This window comes from Erpetoichthys calabaricus, chromosome 5 (assembly GCF_900747795.2).
Source record: "Erpetoichthys calabaricus chromosome 5, fErpCal1.3, whole genome shotgun sequence".
Lineage (NCBI taxonomy): Eukaryota > Metazoa > Chordata > Cladistia > Polypteriformes > Polypteridae > Erpetoichthys > Erpetoichthys calabaricus.
The window spans coordinates 117,141,785-117,167,411 of NC_041398.2; the positions used below are offsets into that span (position 1 = coordinate 117,141,785).

The 25,627-nt window shown below is 35.7% G+C and overlaps 1 protein-coding gene across 1 annotated transcript in view; it reads left to right on the forward strand.

Annotated features, from left to right (window-relative positions):
* arap2 (ArfGAP with RhoGAP domain, ankyrin repeat and PH domain 2) overlaps positions 1 to 25,627 on the forward strand; it is a 468,505-nt gene that overhangs the window by 373,450 nt on the left and 69,428 nt on the right. The window contains exons 25-27 of the mRNA XM_028801993.2: positions 2,034 to 2,108; positions 4,052 to 4,169; positions 24,830 to 24,958. Coding sequence (XP_028657826.1) covers positions 2,034 to 2,108; positions 4,052 to 4,169; positions 24,830 to 24,958 — 322 coding nt within the window. The remainder of the gene's footprint in view (positions 1 to 2,033; positions 2,109 to 4,051; positions 4,170 to 24,829; positions 24,959 to 25,627) is intronic.

Consider the following 25,627-nt stretch of genomic DNA (forward strand, 5'->3'; position numbering starts at 1 on the left):
TATAGCTGGTTGTGGTGGTTTAAGGGTTAAGAGGAACAAACCGGAAAACACAAGAACACTCAGCTGGAAATGCATCACAGTCAATCAGCAGCAAGGAGAAATGAATAACGCTGTAGCGGTCTGGTGCTGCTAAGATTTACATCGTCGAGATTTATGGTGGAGATTCCAGGGACGCACCCAGCCTTGACCTGACCTGCACACACTCACAAACAGAGACAAAAACAAAGCAATCCGGTAATCAAACAACAAATAAAGAATGTAATGAAAACAATGATACCACCCCTGCCCCCCTTACAGCGATTATACAGTACATTAAATACAACAAAGCACCAACAAAACACACACAGTAAATCATGAAATACGGCAACGGATGAAATGTGATGATGAAAATAGATAGTCCAGAGATCTGCATGTTGAATGGGAATGTAAAGATAGTCCTACCGCTTGTTCCTGAAATGATGAAGACGGGTTCAGGAACGCTTCTTTCTTTGCAGGATGGCCATGAATCCACTTACAGTCCTTATGTACACAGGCAGACAATGCAGACGCCAAACACAAAACGATCCAGGACAAAACAAATAAGTACAGGTAACCCAACAGAAGGCAGGCAGAGAGACAGGAATTTGAAACACAAATTACAAAAACTTTTTTTTGCTTTTGGTCACCGGCCCCCGTTGTAAAAGCCGCGCTGACATCCTTTGACCTCAACAGCCCCAGGACACTCAGCAGAAGACCAATCAGAGCCACTGCAGGGACTGCTGGGAGTCGCAGTTTCAAATTCTATTGGCTACTTTCACCATCCCAAGCCGTGTTTCCACTACAGTTGCTTCCTGTCCTCTCTACATTACAGTATTGCCATGAAAAAAGCCATAAAAATTGCGGAGGATATTTGCGGTTTCTGCTAATAATTATTAGATAGGTTCTAAGGAAAAATCAGCGAATGACTGAGGCCGCGAACTCTGAACCACGATTTCGCAGGGTCTACTGTATACCTGCAAGAACTATATGAAGTTTATCAAAAGCTACTGTTCTAAAAGTTGTATTATTATTTAAGAAATGTTTTATTCTTCCAATCTGTGGCCCTGTACAATCAAAATAACAGTCAATTTTTTTTAAAACATTATGCATGGCAGTACAGTAAATCCCAATCCACATTTAGACAGGTGCTGGTACTTTTAACCGGTTTATGTGATAAATAATTTTATAAGTGGGTTATCACTTATTCCTCACTGACAAATTTTTGGTGTAACTACCTTAGAAAAAGAAATTAAACAAACATTGAATCAGTTAGCATTTTTTGTCCAGTATTAAATCATTGTTTTTTCTTTTTTTATATAAGAGATGGTCTAAGTATCAGAAAATGAAAAGCAAAATTATTTTCTCAGTTTCCCATGATGGCGTTACCAATGCTTCATTGGATTCTAAATTGTTTGTTTTCTATTTCAAAGGAGTATGCATATTTATAAAACAATACTGAATGACAGTAATTGATTGAGGATATTACAGTGAACGTTGTAATGCAAGGCTGTCTTCCCTGACACACAGTACATTGCCCAAGGCCATATTTCCCATCTACCACATCTCTTCTGACTCTCAGTTCTTGAAAATGAGAAATCATATTTTCAGTGAAGCATTTTATGCATTTATTTGTTTGGTCAGCAAGTTCTTTTTGACAATGTGTCTATTGAATAGACATTTCAGTTTAACTGTTGGTTGTCCTGGATGAATGGTCTGACTTTTCTAGTTAGGTTATTTGGTTACTCGAAGTTGTCCCATTGTGAATGATGTTTGTGTATGTGAAGGTACCCCATATTTTATGTAGAGTTTAATCCTGCCTTTCCACAAAAAAACATATACTGTATTAGACTGATTTATAGATAGGATGGCTGGATGTTAATCCTGAATTAAACATTATTTCCATAAACTGTTTTGTTGTAATTGTTTCAATCTAACTGTGTGGTGTCAGTCATCTGAATTGAGAAATAGTTTTTATTCAAGTGAGACATTTAGCATTTAATCATTTTTTTATTTAGTATTCTCAGGCTGGAGACTTAATTGTTGAGGTTTACCTGGAAAGAAAAGAACCTGATAGCTGTTGTATAGTCAAGGTAAGTTATTGTTATTTAAATTGGAAAGATGAATAAAAATACTATCATTTAGGAATTCTTATTTTTTGTTTTTTATAATAAAATAAAAGAAGACCAACAGATCTTGATAAGGGTAACTCATTCTAAAAATTTGATTTCAAAAATCAGGATTTCAGTTTTATTAAAGTGTTGAACTGTCTTTACAATGTACACTTAAGATAAAATTATGAAAAAATTAACTATGCAAAAAAAAAAGAAGCCTGGAAATATTTTATCTGTTTAGTCTTCCTTGGGTGCAGTATGTTTCTAATTGTGAAAGAGAGGGCAGGCACAGAAAGTTCTAGAGACAAACAAAGACTACACAGGTAAGTTAAAGTGAGAAAACAGCTTGAGTAGAAGGGAGAAAAGAACCTTTTTAATTAGATTTCACTCTAAAGTTTGAAGTTTATGGACATTGCCTAGGTATGGCTTTAACTACTGCTAGATATCATTTATGAATTTGTTTTTTTCTGGATACTCAGGTTTACTCCCTAAGCCCATACACTGTCACTTACACTAATTGACCCAGTATGACTGAATGTGGTTGGATAGATAATCATACCCTGGAAAAATGTACTGTACCTTATACCCACTATTGTTCAGTCTCCATCTCCTCGCCACACTGTAAATGATAATCTAATTGCTTACTTCAAAAGGCACTTTTCAGAGAGAGTCAGTTTATGTTAAACTTTTTTCTTTCACAAATTAACAAAGTGTGTATTTCCTTCCTAATAATAATAATATATGAATAATCTTTCTCCAGAGAAGAATAAAAACTTGTTAAGACCCAAATGAGATATAATGTTTGTATGTATGAGTTATCATGGCACATTATAAAAAGATCATAAAACAATTTTTTGATTGTGAAGTGAGAGAATTTTATAATCTAATAGGTCATAACATGTAAAAGGTTTACAAAACTCAGATATAGAGGGCACTCTATCAAGATACAAAAATAATTAATATAATGATAAGAACAAGAAAAACATAATGGTTATTACAAAAAGACAACATTCTGCATAATAAAATAAATAAATATAAACATGGACCTTGAAGGAAGAATCTAATAATAAAACCCATTGTTTTTTTTATTTTTAATGTTAAAAATGTCCACTGTAATATCCTTTTAGGAAAACGCAAAGCAGCTGATGCCACTAAGACAAACATATACAAAAAGAATACATATTATAGAATATATAGTTATTGTATATGCAAAGTACAGCTTTATTTTTGTTTCTAGAAGAAAAAAATATCTTTTCAGAAATAAATACTATGTAGCATACCAAAGAGGACTTATTAATTTGCACATGCGGTCTTTGTACAGAAACCTAAGAATATACTGTAAATGGTTGGTTGTCAGTATTAAAGCACCCAAATACAAGTAGTTCCATACCACACAATTTGATTCCTTATTCAGAATTTATTCATGTCATAAGCAGTCTTATTCAGAGACTACCAGAAATTGCCTGCCACCTAGTATCAAAGTTTAAAGGACTAAAACAAATTATATATAAGATACTTTGTAATGGAAGGGTCTTGAGAAATCTAAAGAAAACATTGTTTATTATTTCATTAAACTTTGTCTTGATTACAGTGTGCAGTTTTTCTCCCCACATTACAAAAGCTATGTCAGCCTGAAAGCCTCGAAAAGAAGTACAAGGCATATTCTGGAAGTGAATGGGTTTAGTAGGTTTGCTGCCAAGAAGTCATCCATGACTTTAATAATAAATAATACCACATCCATTTTGTAATCTTACTTTGAAATCTCACATACCAGCCTCTACAGTTGACAGTCGTTTACAGCTTTACAGAGAGAAAGCAACACTCCATATATTTTCATTTAGGTATTGACATAATAGACAGAAGTGACTTTAGTGGCTTACAAGTGGTCATTGTAAAAACCCAAGCTGTTTATTGGGTTGCAGATTTCTCCGACCATGAAAGCAGAAGAATTGACTGACTATGTGTTGGAAATGAAGAGTATCGTCTCTGACAAGAGTGATGTATGGATCACATTTGAGGCAATAGAGAATGGAGAACTTGGTAAGACCTTTAATACTAACGTGTTACTTTGTAGCACTGCCACATTTTACTGAACCCTGTACATTAAGATTTTGACTGCAAAGTCAATTTCATTCCAAGTAAGAAATAATAAAAATCTTACTGCAGTGATACTTAGAAATATTCACCAAATTGTAGTACAGCTTTTTGTTTAATGTCCTGCTGTGGTTATTTTTGATTTACTGTATGCTTAGGTCCTACTTCATGACAGTTTTATGGATATCCAATATAATACTGCCTTGACAGAATTCTTTCTCTGCTTCTGTCCAATTTGTAAAATATTTTTGTTTTATCCCGCTGTTCATCCATTTACCCATCCATCTATCCATGTACTCATCTGTTATATGAATTTGCTTGTTGCATTACAAGGTTGTGGACCACTGACTTACTGTACTGTATATCTTAGTAGCACTGAACTCAAAACATGAATAAACTCTAAAATGGAGCACCATTCTTTGATACATGCATATTTACTCAAACCAGAGATCCCAGTTTATTCTAACCTGTACACAATTGGAATGTAGAAGGAGGCCTGATCATCTGCAGAAAATGCACACAGATATACTGTAAGTTAGAATACTTCTGGAGCTTTCAGACAACAGTATGTAACCAGTGCCTCACTTTGTCAAGCTATATTTCTTTAATATATACCTGAATCTATACTAATAAAAGGCAAAGCCCTCACTGACTCACTCATCACTAATTCTCCAACTTCCTGTGTAGGTAGAAGGCTGAAATTTGGCAGGCTCATTCCTTATAGCTTACTTACAAAAGTTAAGCAGGTTTCATTTTGAAATTCTACGTTTGACGGTCATAACGGTCGACAACGTCCGCCATGTTAAACTTTCTTATTTATGGCCCCATCTTCACGAAATTTGGTAGGTGGCTTCCCTGCGCTAACCGAAACTGATGTACATACTTATTTCGGTGGTATGACGCCACTGTACGCGGGTTCCCAATGCTAACTGAATCCTACTTACGTATATATATACATCCATAGCCTGCAGCTCGGTCGCCGTGTGAGGCGGCGTAGGGTCCCCCATCCCCACGCCTCCCACGTAGTTAGCTGCCTGCCTATATAAGGCCATCCGTCGCTCCGGTCTCTTCATTCCCTTCCTTGCTTCGCCACGGTATTCACATCTCCCTGCTATAACTGCAGCCTGTTTTATTGTTCGTTTATTATGATTATAGTTATTGTGTAGGTATTTTAGACTTAGTTTACATTATTCAGGTACTCATTTCCTTTATCGTTCCAACCGTACCCCCATTAACATGTCTATCGAGGTGACCACCATCGATCAAAGAACTGTCACATACCGAGTGGTTTCCATGCCCGGAGATGGTGACTGCCTTTTCCATTCTCTGTGTTGCATATTGCATGGCCATATCAGGCTCACTCTTGATATCCGGAGGAACATTGTGTCTTATGTATTGAATGACTGGGACAGGTTCAAGGTGTGGACTGATGACGGTACAGGAGATAATTATACTACACAGGAGCACTATAAGAGTGAAATGCTTAAGCCCTTCACCTATGGTTCTGCATGTGAGATGATGGCTGCCGCTGAATTGTTCGGTTGTCGCTTTCAAGTGTACCGAAATGGCCAAATATTTTACACCTTTGGACAACCGCCAATGCCTCTTAAACATCTTAGATTCACAGGTGACGATTTGAGTAGTGGACACTTTGATGCTTATGAATGTTTAAACTCTGAAAAGCTGGATGTGAAGTTATCGATGAAACCCATTTCAATTCAAACGCCTCCAATTTCCAGTAAGGCTCTGCTTCGCAATGACAATTAATAAGTCTCAGGGACAGACCCTACAAAAGGTTGGCATTGATTTGAGGCAAGATTGCTTTTCACATGGCCAACTATATGTTGCCTGCTCAAGAGTAAGCTCAGCGCACAGCTTGGTCATATTACAACTGGAGGGCCGAACTGAAAAAGTGGTATATAAAGAGATCCTTAACAAATAATTATTGGTATATTTTCCCTCAGTTTAAAAAAGGTATACTTTTCTTCTTAATAAAAATTTTAAAGCAGTACTTCGCCACTGCGAAGCGCGGGTATTTTGCTAGTTTTAAATAAAAAGCAAGGTACCATAATGGCTAGTGTGATTGCCTCAAAGCTCAAGGGGACTGGGTTCAAATCCAGATCCAGTCACTATCTGATTTGTAGAATTTGTACATTCTCTTTCTGTCTGTATATGTTTTTCTCCTTTGTCCCTAAATTGTAAGTGATAGGCAAAATGACAGCCCTAAATTGGACATGTTTGAGATAAAGTAGTTGTGTACAGGAGATGGACTAAAAGCAACTTCTTGCCTTATGCCCATTGATTCTCGGAAGGCTACTTCCCTTCTTGAGGCTATATAAATGGATTACATGGGTATGAAAATGGATATATGCATATCAGACTATATCACTATTAAATTAATTATTTAATTCCTAAATAAAATATTTCTGTAACTCATTTAAAAGCTGCAAAGAATGTTTTAACATAAGTGTAGAATATTTATAGTTTAAGACATCAGTGTAATAGTGATTCCAATTTTAAACACTTTTGGTGAGTTCTTTTAGTGGAGCAAATTGAATTTTACTGTACCAGAATGAAATTGCCCACACCATTAATGAATAAACAGGCATATCACTACTGAACAGAAGTTGCATCAGGCTGAAAATATTCAGAAATATCAGATTCCTTCTGAAATAGGTACCATGATTTTGTTAATCACACAAACAATTTATGTTAGAATACAGAATACTATACTTTAGTATATAAAATAAGTATTTCAGATTTGATAATTTAAACTAGGTGTATATGGAGTAGCAAATTTTGCAGAATACACTATTATTCTACACTATTTCAGTGCCATCCTTGTTAAGGGGTAATCTTAGAGATATGCCGGTAGACGAGCCTGTGGTGTTCTGGATAATGGACTATCTGTTGGGCTGACCACAGTTTGTAAGACTCAAGAAGTGCATTTCTGATACGGATGTGAGCAGAACTGGAGCACCACAAGGAACAGTACTGCCTCATTTTTTCTTCACTCTGTACATCTCCGACTATAAATATAACAACAGATCATGCGATTTTGCACAAATTCTCAGATGATTCTGCACTTATCGGGTGTATTGATAAGGGGATGAGACAGAGTATAGGAGTCAAGTGAAGAATTTTGTTTCTTGGCGCAAAGAAAATTGTCTGCAATTTAACATCAACAAAACCAAGGAAATGCTTATTGACTTTCGCTGCACAAAAGAGACTCTATGTCTGGTCAACACTCAGGGAGTGGATGAACAGGATGTGTGCTCCTACAAGTACAAGTCCACATCAATGACAGATTGCACTGAACTCAGATACCTATCTATCTATCTGTCTATCTATCTATCTATCTATTGTGGTGGGTGGCCGGCTAAATATTCCGGCCCTCACCCCCAGGCCGCAAGGTGGAGCTCTCCCAACAGCGTGGACGTTCCCCGAATTCCAGCAGGGCCTCATGGACTTTGTAGTTTATATGCACAGCCCTGCTGGATACCATGGGAACCACCAGGAGTCGCTGTGGGGAGGCTGCTGGACTCTTACTTGCCCTATAACCCGGAGGTGCGTCATGATCACATGACAAGAGGAAACGACGTGCTTCCGGATTGAAGAAAGGAGCTTTTTATCCGACCCAGAAGTGTTCATGATCACATGGACAGAAGGGAGAAACACTTCCGGGTCATGGACTATATAAAGGACTCTGGGAAACCAGTACGCTGAGCTGAGCTGGGAGGAAGGGTGGCGAAGTGTCTGGGAGTGTGGAGGATTGATTATAGTATTAATTAGTGTGTTTATAGATTTATGAGTATTGTGGAGTGGAGGGTGCTTTGTGCACGTTATTGTCTAAATAAAAGTAATATTTGGATTTTTACCTGGTGTCTGGAGTCGAGTCAGAGGGTTCAAGAGGACAACAAGGGCCTCAAACTGTCTATCTATCTATCTATCTATCTATCTATCTATCTATCTATCTGTCTGTCTGTCTGTCTGTCTGTCTGTCTGTCTCTCTTTATCTATCTATCTATCTATCTATCTATCTATCTATCTATCTATCTATCTATCTATCTATCTAAAAGATGCTTTACTAATTCTGTTCAAAGTTGTAAGGTAACAAAATGCAATAAAAGATAATGAACATACATTTTAAGCTGCAGACAAGTAAACATCCATAACATCATACAAAAGTAAATCAACAGTAAAAATAAATGGAAAAGTACTGTACATAGAAAGAGATTGTGAATAAAGCTGAATCAACACTAGCATAACTATTTGATCTACATTGGTAGAGAAACACTGCATATTCAGGTGCATTTCAAATGTCATTAGCCTAAGTGAATGCAGTAAATTTCATAGTTTTAACTTTTTTTTGTCTTTGGCAGTGATTATACACTAAATATAACAAACTTACTAACCTGTCTGATTTTGAATCCTCTTTGCCTTCTTCATCATAGCATGTTATATCAAGCCCATACCAACGGCCTAATATATATGAAATCTTACAAACTAAACAAGCCTTATCTCGTGAGAATTTATATTACACAATATTGGCAATCTGGTACTGAACAAAACATATCTTCCAAATGTAAGGTGGATAAAAGAACATGTATTTTTAATGAAAAGGAAGACTATAGCAAACAACAAAAGCCTCAAAAGAATTCATTTTTGTCATTAAAAATAAATAATAATATATCCCTGTAGCCCTGTTACTCAGAAAACATTTTGACTAGAGCATTTACAGCAAAAGTCTGCAAACTTAACTTTAATTCATAGTTCTTTTCAGATTTAAGCCAACATTGCTTCACTACTTTATGCATGTCGTTTGCTTGAATATAAAATTCTTTTCAAGATTTTAATTTCAGAATGGCAATATGAAACATATCCTTTTGTTCTGTTCTCTGGCAGAGTGCAAATGCTACTCTTTCTAACAATGTGCTATTATTTTTATTGTTATTTGCAAAAAGAGAACTACACTGTTTATAATAAGGCATGATATTTTATAATGACTCATATGTTTAACAGTATCTTCTCACCATAAAGGGAACAAGTAATCATCCTTGCATACTAAACATTTTTTGCCTAGGAAGTGTAATATTGTCTGCATTTTCTTTGGTCATCTGTCTTAAAGTGGCATACTACTGCAGTGGTTAAGATAATGCTGCTGCCTCATGGACCTAACATACAGGGTTTAAACTCCACACCTTGTCATTGTGCATTTGAAATTTTCATTCTGTCCCTGTGTGTGCATGGGTTTTTCTGAAGGTAATTTGGTTTTCCTCCCAAATTCTGAAAGTTGTATATATTATGGTATTTGGCCTCATTTGGCTATATGAATGAGTGATCACTGTGATGGACTGGTTTTTTCCATGTACCCATTAGTGCTATGATAGATTCTAGAACTCCCCTAACCCTCAGCTGGACATACAACATACTTCTAATGGAAACAGTTAAATAAATGTTAGCAACTTATTTAATGTTAAATTGTTTAATCAATATGACTTAGAGATAAACAGCTTTAAAACAAAAATTACATCTTAAAAATGTGACTTATAAAAAATTTACTTATAATAGAGCAATTATATTGTTATACAGCTAATTGTATTTTAACCTGGAAACTAAGAGAATGTAGTTACCCATTCCACTAAACACTAAATCACGTTTTAAAAAAGCCAATAAAGCAAGCCTGATCATTCAGACTGAGCTGAATTCTGGATAACATTCCTTGTGCAGATTTTACATCAAACGCACTGAATTGGCATCTAAGTGGCAATGCTAACCTCTATTTTATTCTTTCTGTAAAACAAATAAAAAATAAATATTAATAAACTAATTAATTAAAAACACTTGAAAAGTTAACTATTTCAAAAGGAGCTTATTCCTTTTACTCAAAAAAATAATAACTGCATTATTTCACAAAAGTATCGTTATTATTCCTTAATTTTGTTTGGGCTATTTCCCAAAATTATCATCTTCGTACTGACATCACGTGTAGATTTTTGTGATCTAGTGACAGCAATATTGACCACACATGTGTTGGCAATCCAGCAGCAAGATCCTAACAAAAAATTATAAGTACAGTATATATTTAATACAAATGTTTTAATATGAGCACAGTGCAAAGCTAGTGTTTCTGCCTCACAGCTCAGGGGATGAGGTTTGATTTCTAGCCTTGTCAGGGTCTGCATTGTGTTTCTCCTTTCACCCTAGGAGTCGTGTAATTGAGTGTGCATAACTCTCAAAGATTACCTGTTTTACAAATGATTTGTTAGCTGCTACGGAAGTAAATTACATCCACCTACTTTCAAAATATACAGCTTCTGTTCTATTTAGTAACAGAAACACAAAAGAAATGTTTGCCATATATATATATATATATATATATATATATATATATATATATATATATATATTGTAATAGAAAGAAATTCGACAGCCAGCCAAATAAAGTTTTGAGGAACCGCCCTGTATAATGTCCTATGGACAGGTCAAAAATAGCTGAAACATAAAGGCTCAACCAAGCATTTCACAACCTCATATTGCAAAATGGGGGGGGTATTTATACAGAAAAAAATGGCTACAGGAAATTAAATGAGGGAAGTGACGTCTTGGTTCTGACTTCTTCGTGATTTTATCAATGAAGGATGAAAAGACAATGGGCCATTTTGGCTCCGCGATACGGTAGTTTAGTTTTCTTCTTTGCTTCTGCAGAAAAGGAGAGAGAACGGTTAGTAACCTTTTGTAGCCTTCCGTCTTTTGACCGTCTACTCGCCGTGGGTTTTGTCAACTGTCTCCTAATCACGCATGTGTGACATATATATATAAAGAGAGAGGGAGAGAGAGTGCATTACTACAAATATATTTGTACCTTAAAAAGTTGTAACATTTATCCCCTTAATTAAGATAGCTGACTACTCTCCACTAGGAAACTCACACATTATAATTTTTTGGATGGCAGGCCGACACCAATCAACCCATTTTATTCCCTCCCTCTTAACTTGAGGAAACAACCCCAAAAGAAAAATAACACCTAGAATGTAAAATAACAAATTAGTTATTATTTAACAACAGCATTAAATCTGAACAATTACAGTAAAGCATACACAATAACGTCTTTTGCAAACAAGAATATTATTCTTAACAACAACAGTATAACATTTACTCAAATTTTAAATTCATTGGCATACTACATACTTAACGCATGGACCCATTCTAACCCTAACCCTAACAGTGACAAAGGTCCAGAAACAAAATTCAGCAGTCACAGAAAAAGTTTGGGAAAGGCTCTATGTAAATAAAATATATTATTATTATTATTTGTTGAAAATAATATATTGGATACTGTTGTATAATATATTGTCCAGTTTGTGAAAAGTTTGTGAAAACTACTAGAAAAGGTAATAATTAAGGCAGTTACTAAGTGTCTTCCTGAGTACTTCAATCTGGATAAGCCTCACTCAGGTTCCATGCAAGTCTACAAGTTTCTAACACACATTTCCAGTCAGTAAGGGAAAATAACCAATCTCCTTCAAATGTTTTTAATTCTTTAGACAAGGTCACTCCTGCTTTGGCATTATCTTTAGCCCAGTGATCATCCAGTTTTTCTGTCATCAAAGAAAAGCTAATTGTTCTTGATTACTTTTCTTTTGTCCTTCTTCCTTCCTTTTCTTAACTTTCCCACAGATTTCCCATGTGTCCCTTGTATCCATTGAATTCGGCTTCATATCACTATGGCAACACATTTACTGACTCATCTGAGGACCTAATACCACGTTGAAGGCCATCACTACTCACTGTCTGACCTCACACCGACAGATAATATATCTTACACAGAGAACAGACACATAAGTATGTGACAGTGTTATATAGTACTATGTATCTGTAGTATTATAGCAGTATCACATCATTCATTCAGTATGAAATATGTGATTTTCACAGCGCTGTGTCTCTGTATTAACTGTTCTTTACTTTCTACTGTTTGCTCTAGCCCTCTTGTTGAAACTGTTTTTATTGAACTGGTTTATATGTGATTGTTTCTGCAAACATTTGGTACCTAGTCCTCCGGAGTTGCTTTGTGCCTTACACAAACCACTCCCCAAATACTTTCAGGCTACTTATGACTCTAAAGTGGGCAGGTATAATTTATACTACAGTACATAAAGAAATAAACATACAATATTTTGGTAATTGATGGTGATTAATGACACGTTTTAGTATTAACTGATAATCTTCTGCAGTTAGACTCACTCACTTATACCAATTAATTTACACATCCGGTAAAAAAGTGCATTCACTATGTAGACCCTGATGAGGCTAGCATTCAAACCTGAGCTCCTGGCCCTGTGAGGCAAGAATGTTAGCTCTCTGCCCCCACTGAAACAGGTTTAGTAAATTACCTGATTAATCTAAATATATTCATATGAATTAGGTTTGGTTCTTGTCACTGGATTGCCCACTGAGGCATTCTTTATCAGTCACTAGAAAACAAAAGCACACAAGTCCACAATGATACCAGTGGCAAACAGGAAATATTTTTATGAAATAATGCAATTAAAACTTTTTATTGAGTTGTGGGAATAAGCTTCCATACTTTCTATACTTGTGGAAGCATTTGGTTTCCATGATGTCACATGCTATCAGACTCATGCCCACAAAACATGATACAGTATGTATGACATGATGAGCACCTAGGTAGTGTCATTTTCTTACAAATTTCTTGTATCTCCCAACACAAGACTGAGCCAAAAATAACATAGGAAACAAACAACAACAAAAATAAATAAATAAACAGCATCAAAACTTTCATAACTGTTGAGCCTGGCACGCGTAGCATTTCTGTCACAAAAGGAAGGTTTGGTTTGGCTATGTTTTTCTTGCTATTCCTCGCATTTCACAAAAATGTTGAAAGAAGGTACTTAACTCTTTCCAATAAGGAAATAGAAAATAGCAACAGACCTGATACAATTTAGGAGAGAAGCTATATTAATTGTGATTGTAGCATTGCAGACAGTGAAAAAATGTGATGATCAAGAAGATAATGTGTGTGATTTCACGGAAAGTACAGAGGTAATTATAATAGGAAATTACATTCAGTGAGAAGCAGATATTTACTGGTATGTTACATGCAATAATATCAGCTATGCTTCTGCGGTTTAATAAGAGTAAAACTGATTTGTTCCAACTGATTTTAAAACTAAAAATATTTTCAAAGCTATAAAACTCTTTAAGTACATTTTGGAAGTCTAAAAGGTCATTACTCAAAAGAGAATAGAATATCTTCTGCTTATTAGAAGACAGCATGTAAAAAGCCTCTACAAAGATATGTGCAGTTTGATGAGGGAATGATAATGTGGAGTAATCTGTATAATCTATCCAAGGATAAGAAAATAAAGCTAGTCTGGTCAGAGAAGAGTAATTGGTGGATAACCTTTTCTGTTCTCAAAGACAATATTGCTGCCAATAATTTAATAACGCTTAGTGAGGGATGTATCAGTGTGCATCTCCAAAAGGAAAAAAATAAGTAAAAGTTATTTCCCTGTTGCAAAAAAGAAAACAAGGGTGAAGAGAAATCATTTTGTTTGAGCAATCTTCATTAGGCATGTGAAGTGAAGACTACACAATCAAAACATTGTCTCTCTAACCACCATTTCTTGTTTTCAGCATGCAAATGACCTTCACATTTTTCTAATTATTTCATATTTGCATATACAATGAGAGAAATGTCCTCTTTTTAATAATGCTTTAATAGTATGATGATCACTATTGATACACATATGTAGTTGATGGCATGAAGTGGAGAATTAGCTAATCTTAAGCAGTACTTCTAAGAGGTGCTCCCAAAGTTCAAAAAGTATAATTATTTTAAACCAGGGGCTTTGTATTTTTTCATTTTAAGAAGGGTACAGATTGGGACTGAGAAAATTTTGCCTGCGTTTTTTGTAATGTGAGGTAATTTGAAGTTAGATACAAACTTGTTTAGTTCATCTGGTATTACACTACATTCTGAAGTTAAATTGAAAGTTTAACTTAAAAAAATCAAAATTAATTTCTACAGTACTACAGGTGATGCTACTGCAGCTCCGTCTATAAGAAACAATTGTATTAATTGCTTTACATTTGGCCAGGTAAAGCCCCAGATGACATTCTGGAAGATTGTGGTGTGAGTTCTGCAGAAATAAAATTCAAACTGCTTTTGGAATAGAACATTAAATATTGCCTTAATTACAGAGATTTCAACTTCATAGCTTGATTATCATGCATAAACTAATTTTAAGGGTTCAAGTAAGATATATAGTTTAGGGACATTAGCAAGAAAGGATACAAGATTAAATTGTTTGTGAAAAATCCTTTTATAGTTTCTTTAGTATTGAGAGACATGGATTACAATGCCTGTTGATGAAAAATAATTTCTCTAAATTTAATTTGGGCTACAGCTTAGACTGAATACTATAGTGAAAGTGAGGAGAGGTGCTCTGTAAATATATTTCTTTGATGATCCAGTCTGGAAAATGAAGATAGTTGTGAGTTAGACGCATGCTCTCATGTGTTACATAAAATATAAAATAGAGTTTACATATTTGTGGCATTAAACTACTAACAAAAGGAACCAAAAGCCTGAAACAAACAAAAATACAACAAGATATGATGAAAAGAAAGAGTAAATGCAGCCATGGCCAAGCCAATTAAGTAATCAAGAAATAGAAACTGATCAGTAGATAGATAGATAGAACTTTATTTATCCTCGGGGAAATTTTGCTTTTCACAGAAGCTCCTTAAATAAATAAATACATAAACAGGGCACCATAATGACTGAAAAGTAAGAAAATTTAAAAATAAAGGAAACTTCGGATTTCACTGTCACAGTCACAGTGAGCCATTATGTAGGCATATTACTGTTGGTGTAAAGCAGCCCCAGTAGTATTTCTTGACACCCTTCTGCTAAATAATTTCTTGGGTAAAAGGATTGTTCATAATGGCAGTCAGTTTTTTTTTTTTTTTTTTTTTTTTTTTTTTTTTTTTTTAATATTTTTATTTTATTAATTTTCATTGTAATCATTCCATACAAACATATCAATTTATAACCCAACAAATTTGAAAACAAATCAAACCCCATCCCTGAGAAGGAGAGCTTAGCTAAAGGAAAATTTCTTTAAGCTTTTTAATAAGGCAACATTAGACAAAAGAAGGGGAGAAGTAAATATCTATATAAATAAGAGATGGAGAAGGGAGTTAAATGCAATAATAGTTAATTCTCTTATTCTAAAATAATATTGATTAAATCCTGCCAAGTTTTGAAAAAATTTTGTACAGATCCTCTAACTGAAAATTTGATTTTTTCCAATTTCAAATAATATAAAACATCAGTTTCCCACTGACTTATAAGAGGAGAATTAGGATTCTTCCAATTTAACAAAATAAGTCTGCGTGCCAAGAGTGTAGTGAATGCAATCACCGTTTGTTTGTCCTTCTCCAATTCAAGTCCATCTGGAAGAACACCGAACACAGCTGTTAGTGGGTTAGGAGGGATTGTGATACTAAGGCTGTCTGAGAGGCACTTAAAAATTTTTGTCCAAAATGATGTTAGTTTGGTGCAGGCCCAGAACATCTGACCCAGTGAGGCAGGAGCTTGGTTGCAGCGCTCGCAGGTTGGATCCTGGCCTGGAAACATTTTGGACAGTTTTAAGCGAGACAGATGAGCTCGATATATAATTTTTAGTTGAATAATTCTATGCTTTGCGCATATAGAACTCGAGTGAATTCTCTGCTTTGCTACCTTCCACTCCTTTTCTGATATATTGATTAAGAGATCTTCTTCCCAATGTCCTCTTGGATCTTTGAAAGGTAGGGACTCTAATAAGATTTTATATATTGCGGAAATAGTGTTTGTTTCCTCGGAATTGAGCAGTATTTTTTCCAGCATTGTGGAGGGTGCAAGGTGGGGGAAATCGGGCAATTTCTGTTTAACAAAATTTCTAATTTGAAGATAGTAAAAGAAATGTGTAGCTGGGAGGTTAAATTTTGAACGTAATTGTTCAAAAGATGTAAATATGTTGTCTATGTAAAGATCTCTGAGCATTTTAATCCCAAAACTTTTCCAGGTATTAAAAACTGGATATACTTGCGAAGGTTGAAAGAGGTGGTTCCCTTGCAGAGGTGCCACTGATAAAAGATTTTCCATCTTAAAATGCTTCCTAATTTGGTTCCATATTCTGAGTGAGTAAAGCACAATTGTGTTATTAGTATATTTGCGATAACTTTCATTTATTGGAGAGCAGAGCAGGGAATATAAAGAAGTACTACAGGATTTTACTTCTATTGCAGACCAAGCCTGTGTATGTGCATTTATTTGTGTCCAGGTTTTTATGGCTTGTATGTTTGCTGCCCAGTAATAAAACTGAAAATTAGGTAAAGCCATGCCACCTTCTGCCTGAGGTCTTTGTAGGGTCGCTCTTCAGATACGTGGGTGTTTTGAGTTCCAAATGAATGAGGTTATTATTGAATCTAACTGTTTAAAAAACGATTTATTGATATATATTGAAATGTTTTGAAATAAAAAGGGAAGTTTAGGAAGGATATTCATCTTAACAATGTTAATTCTTCCGGCTAGAGTGAGATGAATGGTTGACCATCTATGCAAGTCTTGCTTAATTTTTTCCATACAGACGCCAAAATTTTGTTGATAAAGAGCTTTATGTTTACTTGTGATATTTACCCCTAGGTATTTAAATTGATCTGCTATGGTAAAAGGTAGGGTGTCTAATTTAATATTATATGCTTTTGAGTTCACTGGAAAGAGTATACTTTTATTCAGATTAATTCTAAGACCAGATATCTTTTGAAATTCTGTTAGTGCTGTTAAAACAGCAGGGACAGTGTTTTCTGGGTCCGATATATATAAGACCATATCATCTGCATATAGAGAAATGTTCTATTCCAGTCCTTCTCTGACAATCCCCTTTATCTGATGAGAATTTCGGCAGTGAACCGCCAGTGGTTCAATAGCGATTGCAAACAACAGTGGCGACAAGGGACATCCTTGTCTGGTACCACGTTCTAGTTTAAAGTAGTCTGAGCAAATTTTATTAATACAAACTGAACTTCTGGACTGGTATACAGTAGTTTAATCCAAGCACAAATATTCGGGCCAAACCCAAATTTCTCCAATGCAGTGAAAAGGTAATTCCATTCGATCATGTCAAATGCCTTTTCTGCGTCTAATGATAGTAATATCTCTGGGGTGTTTGATTTTGCTGGTGAATATATAACATTAAACAAGCGTCGGAGATTTGAAGATAGATGTCGGCCTTTAATAAATCCAGTTTGATCTTGTGATATTACCGAGGGCAGCACTTTCTCCATCCTTCTAGCTAGGATTTTTGAGAGTATCTTAACATCATTATTCAGGAGTGAAATTGGTCTATATGATGCACATTGTAACAAGTCCTTATTTTGTTTAGGAAAGACGGTGATTAATGCTTGTCGAAATGTTTGAGGTAGTATTTGGTGGTCTTTAGCTTCTGTAAATGTTACCAATAAGAGTGGAGCTAGCTGAGTGGAGAATTTCTTATAAAACTCTACGGGGGTAACCATCAGGGCCTGATGATTTCCCGCTTTGTAGTGACTTTATAGCGTCTAGTAATTCTGTTAGCGTTAGAGGTTTATCTAGTTCCTCAGCACTTAAAGCATCTATTTGTGGTATTTGTGAATTATCCAGAAATGCATTAGATTGCGTGTTGTCTTCTTTGGGCTCAGTGGAATATAAAGACTTATAGTAATCTCTAAATGTGTGCATTATTTTATTATGGTCGATGATTTCTTCTCCATTCTTGTTGGTGATTACTGGTATTGCATTGTGAACTTCTTGTTTATGAATTTGTTGAGCTAAAAGCTTATTAGCTTTTTCTCCGTGTTCATAGTAATGCTGTCTAGACTTATAAATAAGTTGTTCAGTTTCTTTAGTTGTTAAGATGTTAAGTTCTGTATGCAGGGCCTGCCTTTTCCTGTGAAGAGCTTCACTTGGACGCCTGGCTTGTTCTTCATCTATTCTAGTAATTTCATTTCTTAGCTCTGACACTTTCTTGGTTTCTAATTTATTTCTATGGGAAAGATATGAAATAATCTGGCCTCTTAGGAAGGCCTTTAGAGTTTTCCCAGAGTGTTCCTGCAGAAACCTCTGTAGACGTGTTTGTCTCTAGGAAGAAGCTGATTTGTTTGGATATAAATTCTGTGCAGTTCTCGTCTGCCAATAAAAGAGGGTTAAGACGCCATCTGCGAGGTGAGTACGAGGGGCTTATTGATTTTAGCTCCAAGACTAGAGGGGCATGGTCAGAGATAACAATTGTGTCATATTTGCATGATTTAATTGTAGGCAGGAAATTATTATCTATAAAAAAATAATCAATTCTTGAGTAGCTATAATGCACTGGTGAGTAGAACGAATATGTTCTTGAGTTTGGGTTAAGAAACCTCCAGGGGTCTGATAAGTTGTGATCATTTAAAAACTGTGTAATTATCTTTGCAGTATTAGATGTCGTCCCCCCTGTCACGGGGAGTCCTATCTAAGAGTGGATTTAAAACACAATTAAAGTCCCCAGCCATTATAATTTTATGAGTGTTCACATTGGGAATGGATGCAAATAGATTTTGCATGAATTCCTTATCATCAACATTGGGTGCATAAACATTTATCAAAATCATTTTACTGTTATATAAGTTGCCCATGACCATCACATATCTCCCTTCAGGGTCCGACACTACCTCTGATGCTACAAATGGAACTGTTCTATGTATGAGAATTCCCACCCCTCTAGTTTTCTTTATAAAGCTAGAATGGAACATTTGGCCAGTCCAGTCTTTTTGTAATCTGAACTGATCCTTGGTTAGTAAGTGGGTCTCCTGTAAAAATACTATTTTAGCGTTTAAGCCTGTTAGGTGAGAGCATACTTTCTTTCTCTTTAATTCGTGATTCAGTCAGTTTTATTTTAATTGTCTCCCTTGCTACTACTACTGAGGGGTCTATTGGATGCCCAACAACTAAACTTGCCCTTTTAATGAGCTTAATTCAGTAGGCCTCTTTTGAAGTGGTGTTACCAGAACACCACAGCACAGAAATATACATTGGCCATCACAGAGGTGTAGATGTCAAGGATGTCACTACCCACATTAAACCACCTCCCTGAGGTAGCAGTGTTGATTGGCAAATTTTGCCATTTCAGTATCAGTGCAAAGCAAGTTGTTATTTTGGCAGTAGTATTTACTACATATGTTAGCCTTAGTTCATTATTCTCAGATGTGACCCATGTGAAAGGACCACATCATTCATATATCACAAAATTTCAAGGCAGCAGAAGTAACAAGTGAATTTAACATATGCACATTCAACAAAGTAATAGTAGGATTATAGGAGAGAGTGTATGAGGGAAAGAAGGGCAGCATTGCAGTTTTTAATGGTTTACTTAGAGGACCACCCACAGGGAAAGACAAAAATCTTAAACCTACACCCCAGTCCCTGAAAGAAATTACTAATACCTAATCCCCTAATACAAAAAACAATAAATTATAATACTAGTGAACATGTATTATTGTAAGCACAATAGTAGGAAAATAAATATTAATAAGTGAAGCAAAAGGCAAGCAATGCAAAGTAATTTATAATTGAATAAAATAAATGATAAACTAGACCAAGAAACTAATTAAGAAAAATAAGAAACAAATCAAAAATAGAGGAAACTAAAAATAAACAAAAACCACAAATTATAAATAAATATTACAAAACTAAAACAACTCTAAAATGGCAGAATAAGAAAAACAATAAAACCACAATCGCTAAGCCAAAACCTCAAACCAGAAGCCAACAGTCTACAAACAGAAAATCTAAAAACCCAACCAAAAAATGAAATTCAAAACCACAATCCTAACTCAAAGATCAGTGTTATCATAAAATAAGTGGGGCTCTGTGACGGTGCAGAACGGTCCCCATGCTATCGGGTCTCATTGTGAGCCTCTACAACCTGCCACCGCCAATAGTCATGAGGATGAACTGAGTAGACGAGGACAAACACATCCAACAAGGGGATGGTGAAAAGTGTTCAGGTGCTTTTATTAAAAGACAAACATACAAACCAGTGTTCAAAAAGTGCAGTTTCTCCTTCTATAATAAATAATCCATAAAAAATAAAGTGCAGCTGTAGGTTAAAATTGAATAAATAGAAAATCCATTAAAAACAAATCTAAAACATAGGCAGGAAATTGTCTTTATCCAGCAAGCCTCAGTGCTCCTTTAAAAATCTGACTCCTCTTCGGCTTGTCCTCTTTGGACCTTGCAGCCTGAGGAGAAGTTCCCTAGCAGACAACCTTCTTCTCCAGGCCAATGTCCCCACTGCCCATTCTACAGCATCTACGGGGAACCGCCATGCCCAGCTCCACGCCCACTGCTGCCTTTCCGGGCTCCACCCAGCGAAAATTTGCTCTGTCTTCTCACTGCTGCCAATCTGTTGGCTACATCCAGCGATAGCATACTCCTGAGCATACTGGTCGCTCCTACTACTTGAATGTTCAACAGGAGTGACTCCTCAGCCCTCTCCTGAGTGCTGGCAACGTGCTCTTTCCTGGGGCTCCACTTCCATCCGTCTGCTTCCTCTCATTACACCTAATCACTCTCTCTCACGTTCCTGCCTCTCTTTTATACTTTCTTTAACTTACATTCTCTCTTCTTGTTCCTTTCTTTTCCTTTTTATTTATCTGTTCCTGCTCTCCCCTCTTATATGCTGGGGAGTGGTTGCAGGTTTGATCCCCTGATTGAGGCGTTCCGGCTAGGCAACGTATGGCCGGCCGACCTCATTGCACCAACCCAAGACAAGACATCCTCGCAGACAACTGCTCACGCAGTCATTATTTGTTTATTAAAACAGACAGTTTTTCTGAGCCACGGACCCACTATACCACAGGCTCACCAAGCTCACTATGGATTGGAATATTTTGACACACCCTAAGTTTAACACCTAAGCACTGATTATGAGTGATTTCTGCACGGCCTATCATTCATCAGTATTTCACATAGGCACTCACTAGCTTTTGGCCTAAGCAATCCACATGGGTAACCCTTAAACACTTTGGCTATTGCTACTTACCAACAGTGTGTTACTGTCTGATCACTAATGGAGGCATCCCTCCTCAGCTGCTTACCCTGTTGGAAAGAAGTGAATATCTACCTGATGCCAGGTGCCTGGTATTTACCTCAATCATCCAAGACGTATATGCAAAGTGCAGTGCAGTGCAAAACACAGTGACCATCAACAAAAGCAAAGTTGTTAGGAAAAGAAGAAAAAAACAGGAATTAATCTAAGGAAGAAATGTTTTACTCATGGAAAATTGTATTTAGCAGCTCCAGTGACCTAATAATATCATTATTATTGTTATTATTTGAGTGATGCCTTTATCCAAGGCAATTTACAAAATGTGAGATACAATTGGTTACATTTATTTTGTTTCTCAAGTTGGAGCACAGACAGGTGAACTGACTTGCTCATAGTCACTCATTATCAGTTGTAGGATTTGAACTCACAGCCTCAGGGTTTGAAGTCCTCGGTCGATCACACTTGGTAAAAAAGCCTACAAATATTGTGTACAGAAAAGCATTTAGTTACATAGTATTGCTGATATACCTAATTAACCAATGGCACTATAACTGATACCCATTGTCTTACAAAATTTCCTGGGTGAAGTCCAGTAACACCGTTATTAAACAAATAAACAAACACAAATAATTTCACACAAACAAGAGTGTAATAAATCTTGGGAAAGCTGATTTTGTGTAGTTAAATAATATATGCAATGATGATTTTTTTTTTAACCATGTAAGATTGTCTTTTTTTCTCAGCAAGGTCTATCATCCTCTTTGACACTAGAATCCCTGAAGCCTACAAAAAAACTTGTAATCCTGGCCCGCCTTAAATTCCTTCACACCTCTCCATCAGCATCTTTTGTTTTGTAAATGTGTCAATCAGCACAAGCAGCAAGCAACCTGCTGTCCCATTCCTGCCCTTGGCGGAGCTCAACTTGGGCAAAAAGTTCTTCCACCTCAAGCCAAGGTTCCTTATCTGCTTATGAGGTGCCTGGAGTTGTATAGGGTAAATAATACAGTATATCATTATTTGGAATACATGCATTTCATGTGTGTTCCGTGTCTACAAAGATCTGGGTAAGTGTAGGATGAAAGGAAATGCAATGCTTATTCATTTATTATGCTGAACACATTCCTAAAGCAGAAACTTTTTCCATGTTATACTAATAATGGCGTGAAGCATATAATGTGTGAAGACTTTAGTCCAAATATCAAATAAACGTGCACTTTTATTCAAGTATATAACCAAAGTAAAAAAAAACAAAAAAAAACCTTCAGTTTACATGTTGCTGTCAATGAGTTAAAAACCCAAGCTCAAATGTCAATCGACAGAAGGTTGGATGGTACAGAGGTAAGAACTTTTACCTTATAACCAAGTTCTGGGTTCGAATCCGGGCGCTCCGTCTTTTGGGTACTGAACTACTATTATTATTACTATAATATAATAAAAACATACATTTGATTTGAGTTTGTAACACCCAGAATAAATTTTGGCTACTTGTAAAAGTTAGTTTTTTTTTTTTTATTCATGTGCTGATCGACACATTTGCAAAACAAAAGACGCTGATGGAGAGATGTAAAGGAATTTAAGGTGGCCTGGGATTACGAGTTTTTTCGTAGGCTTCAGGGATTCTAGTGTTAATAGCAATGTTTGTAAAGAACTGCATTTATACTATTGGTCACACAATGCTATTGCAGTTTCTAACCATTACCACATATGTTTTCTGCAGCCTTTTTTCCACGTACAAAAGCACAGGGACATTTATTCTTGTGCAATGCATGGAAACAGTGGTCATATAGAGAGCATGTACCTACAAGTATTTCAGAAGTGCTTCTTCTGTGCTCAAATAATTTGGCCTGGGAGAATAGTCACCAGCGAGGCTCCAGAAGTATCATGGTTTTTTTCAGCTTACAAAGCTGGAAGAAGTGAGCTAAGATGGTGTTCCCTCTCACCTGAAGTGAGCAGTGTAAGACAGAACATGTGGGGTGAATTTGCAGGCAAGCAGTGTGCGAGGCAGGTGAGAGGGTATAGAAGGAGCTGTGGAAAATTGGGTTGCATTGGAGGATTGAGTTGTGGAACAAACATTAAGGAGCAATATTTCTTGCTTTTCACTCCAAACAATAAAAAAAAAATAGTGAAAATTTAGTCAAAATTTCGAAATTGCATGCAAAGTGAATTTTTGGGACAACTACACAAAACTGTATGTGAAGCTATAATTTATTGTTTTGCTTATCAAGTACTATACTGCAGGCATCATATAAATCCTTGTAAATTAATGCATTAAGTGTCTGGAGTAATACTTTTATTAACATTCAGATAATCAATATTCTGTTGTACTTACAGATGTATTCTAGATGTAAATTAATTTGGTGTAATTTTGTTTTGTAGTTTTCAAATGTAAAACCACTTTATTGTCAAGACAGTTGTCAGTTGTAAAACAATACATGTAGCATTAATACTAAAATATATTGAGAAATAAATAAAAAGTACACAGAAGGGGCCTTAATTACAAAGTTTTCCCTTAGTTTTTTTAAACAAATTTAGTAGCTTGGGTTGTTCCATATTCACTATTCTTTACACAACTTTAAGAATATCAGCGGGCAACCCAAACTCATGTATAAACCATATTAGTAATGGAGTAATAGTGTACCAACTCTGTAGACAGGATATCATCTTTGGTGAAGAGAAAACATGTTTTAATACATGAAATTGGAAGTGTAATGGACAAGAGGTAGAAAAGCAAAAGATGGCAATAAAACAAGAACTGGCAGCATTGCTGATGGCAGAAGCATCCTTACAGGGTAAGGCTAGTTGTTCTTGGGGCTTACGGTGACTTATTTCAGTTTATACAGTTAAAATAGTGAATAAAAAACAAGTGTGTTTCCGCCATTTCATAAGATTTAGGCTTTACCTTAATTCACAAAATATGCAAAATCATAAAATGAATTGTTCTTGATTGAACATTGAAGATGTTGCTCACCAACTATGTTGAACACCCCCAAAAAAGGCCATATCAAAATTTAGGCAATGGGGGTCTTGTCTTACATCTATTTACTGTATGTACGTATTTTTTGCTGTTTTTTGATTTTAACTTTAGTTGTTTTCTATTGTTTAGCTGTTATTTTAGTATTTGTAGCATTGCACATCAATTACATCATCAATGTGTGCCAATTTGCCTGTGCAGCTTACCAATGTCTCAGCTACTCTGTTCTTTTGAGCTGGCAGTGTTCTCTGTGAGCACTGGAAATGTCAGAACCCGGGTCTCCTAACTGCGAGGCAGCAGCACTACCCACTGTGCCGCCCAATATTAATAAATATTTTGGTCTAATAGAAGTGTAATGTTTTATGTTCTCATAGATCTCAATTATCTACTATTTTGCAATGTAATGCTTAATTAAATGTAATAACTCTTTTTTGCTGTAAATGTTGTACTCAGATTTTATTTTCTGTTTTCATTCCTGTCTAATTTTAATTTTCTGACAATAGAGCGGCCATTACATTACAGTGAGAAGGTCCTGGAGCAAGTCCTCACATGGAGCTCACTAGAAGAGCCTGGTTGTGCATATTTAGTGATAAAAAACTTCAATGATGCCAAAAGATATAAATCCCAACAAGGTATGTCATATTAGATTATATTATGCTCTGTAAATAAAAATTTGTTCCAATATTGTCTTATCCTAGCAGTTGTATTAAGTATTAGTTTATTGCCATGTCATGCATTTTGAAAACAAACATCAAACAACAATGATTTCATTCAATTTACTGTCATTATACCTTACAGTACAATGAAACATATTTGTTGTTATCCCCACTGGCACAAAAACATCTAGTAATAATATATTACAACAACACAGTAGGGGTTTTACCTACTCAGACTATCATTACAAACCATTGAGTCAGTCACTACTAATGCTGTTGAAGCTATTCCTTTTATTTATAAAGTTTATACTGTTAGAAGCCATCCATAGCGCAAAGTTACCAGCATCATAAGGAGATGCAAATTTGTATCTACCGACACCAATGCAACATGACTCAGGTTATGTATTTCTCAGAGGTTTTACATTTTTTATAGTAACACACTTAATATTTTGGCATATTCACTGCCATTCATGAAGGAAATGTTTTTGTATTTTTAAGTAGGTCTCTCTTATAAATGTGAAATGTTCATCCATAAATTCATATTTTTAAACCTTGTTAAAAAATTTACAGTGCATAGTCTTGGGAAGTTAAATTGTTTCCCTGCAGCATTGTTAGCGAGGCATTCAACCCTTCTTGTAGCGCCAG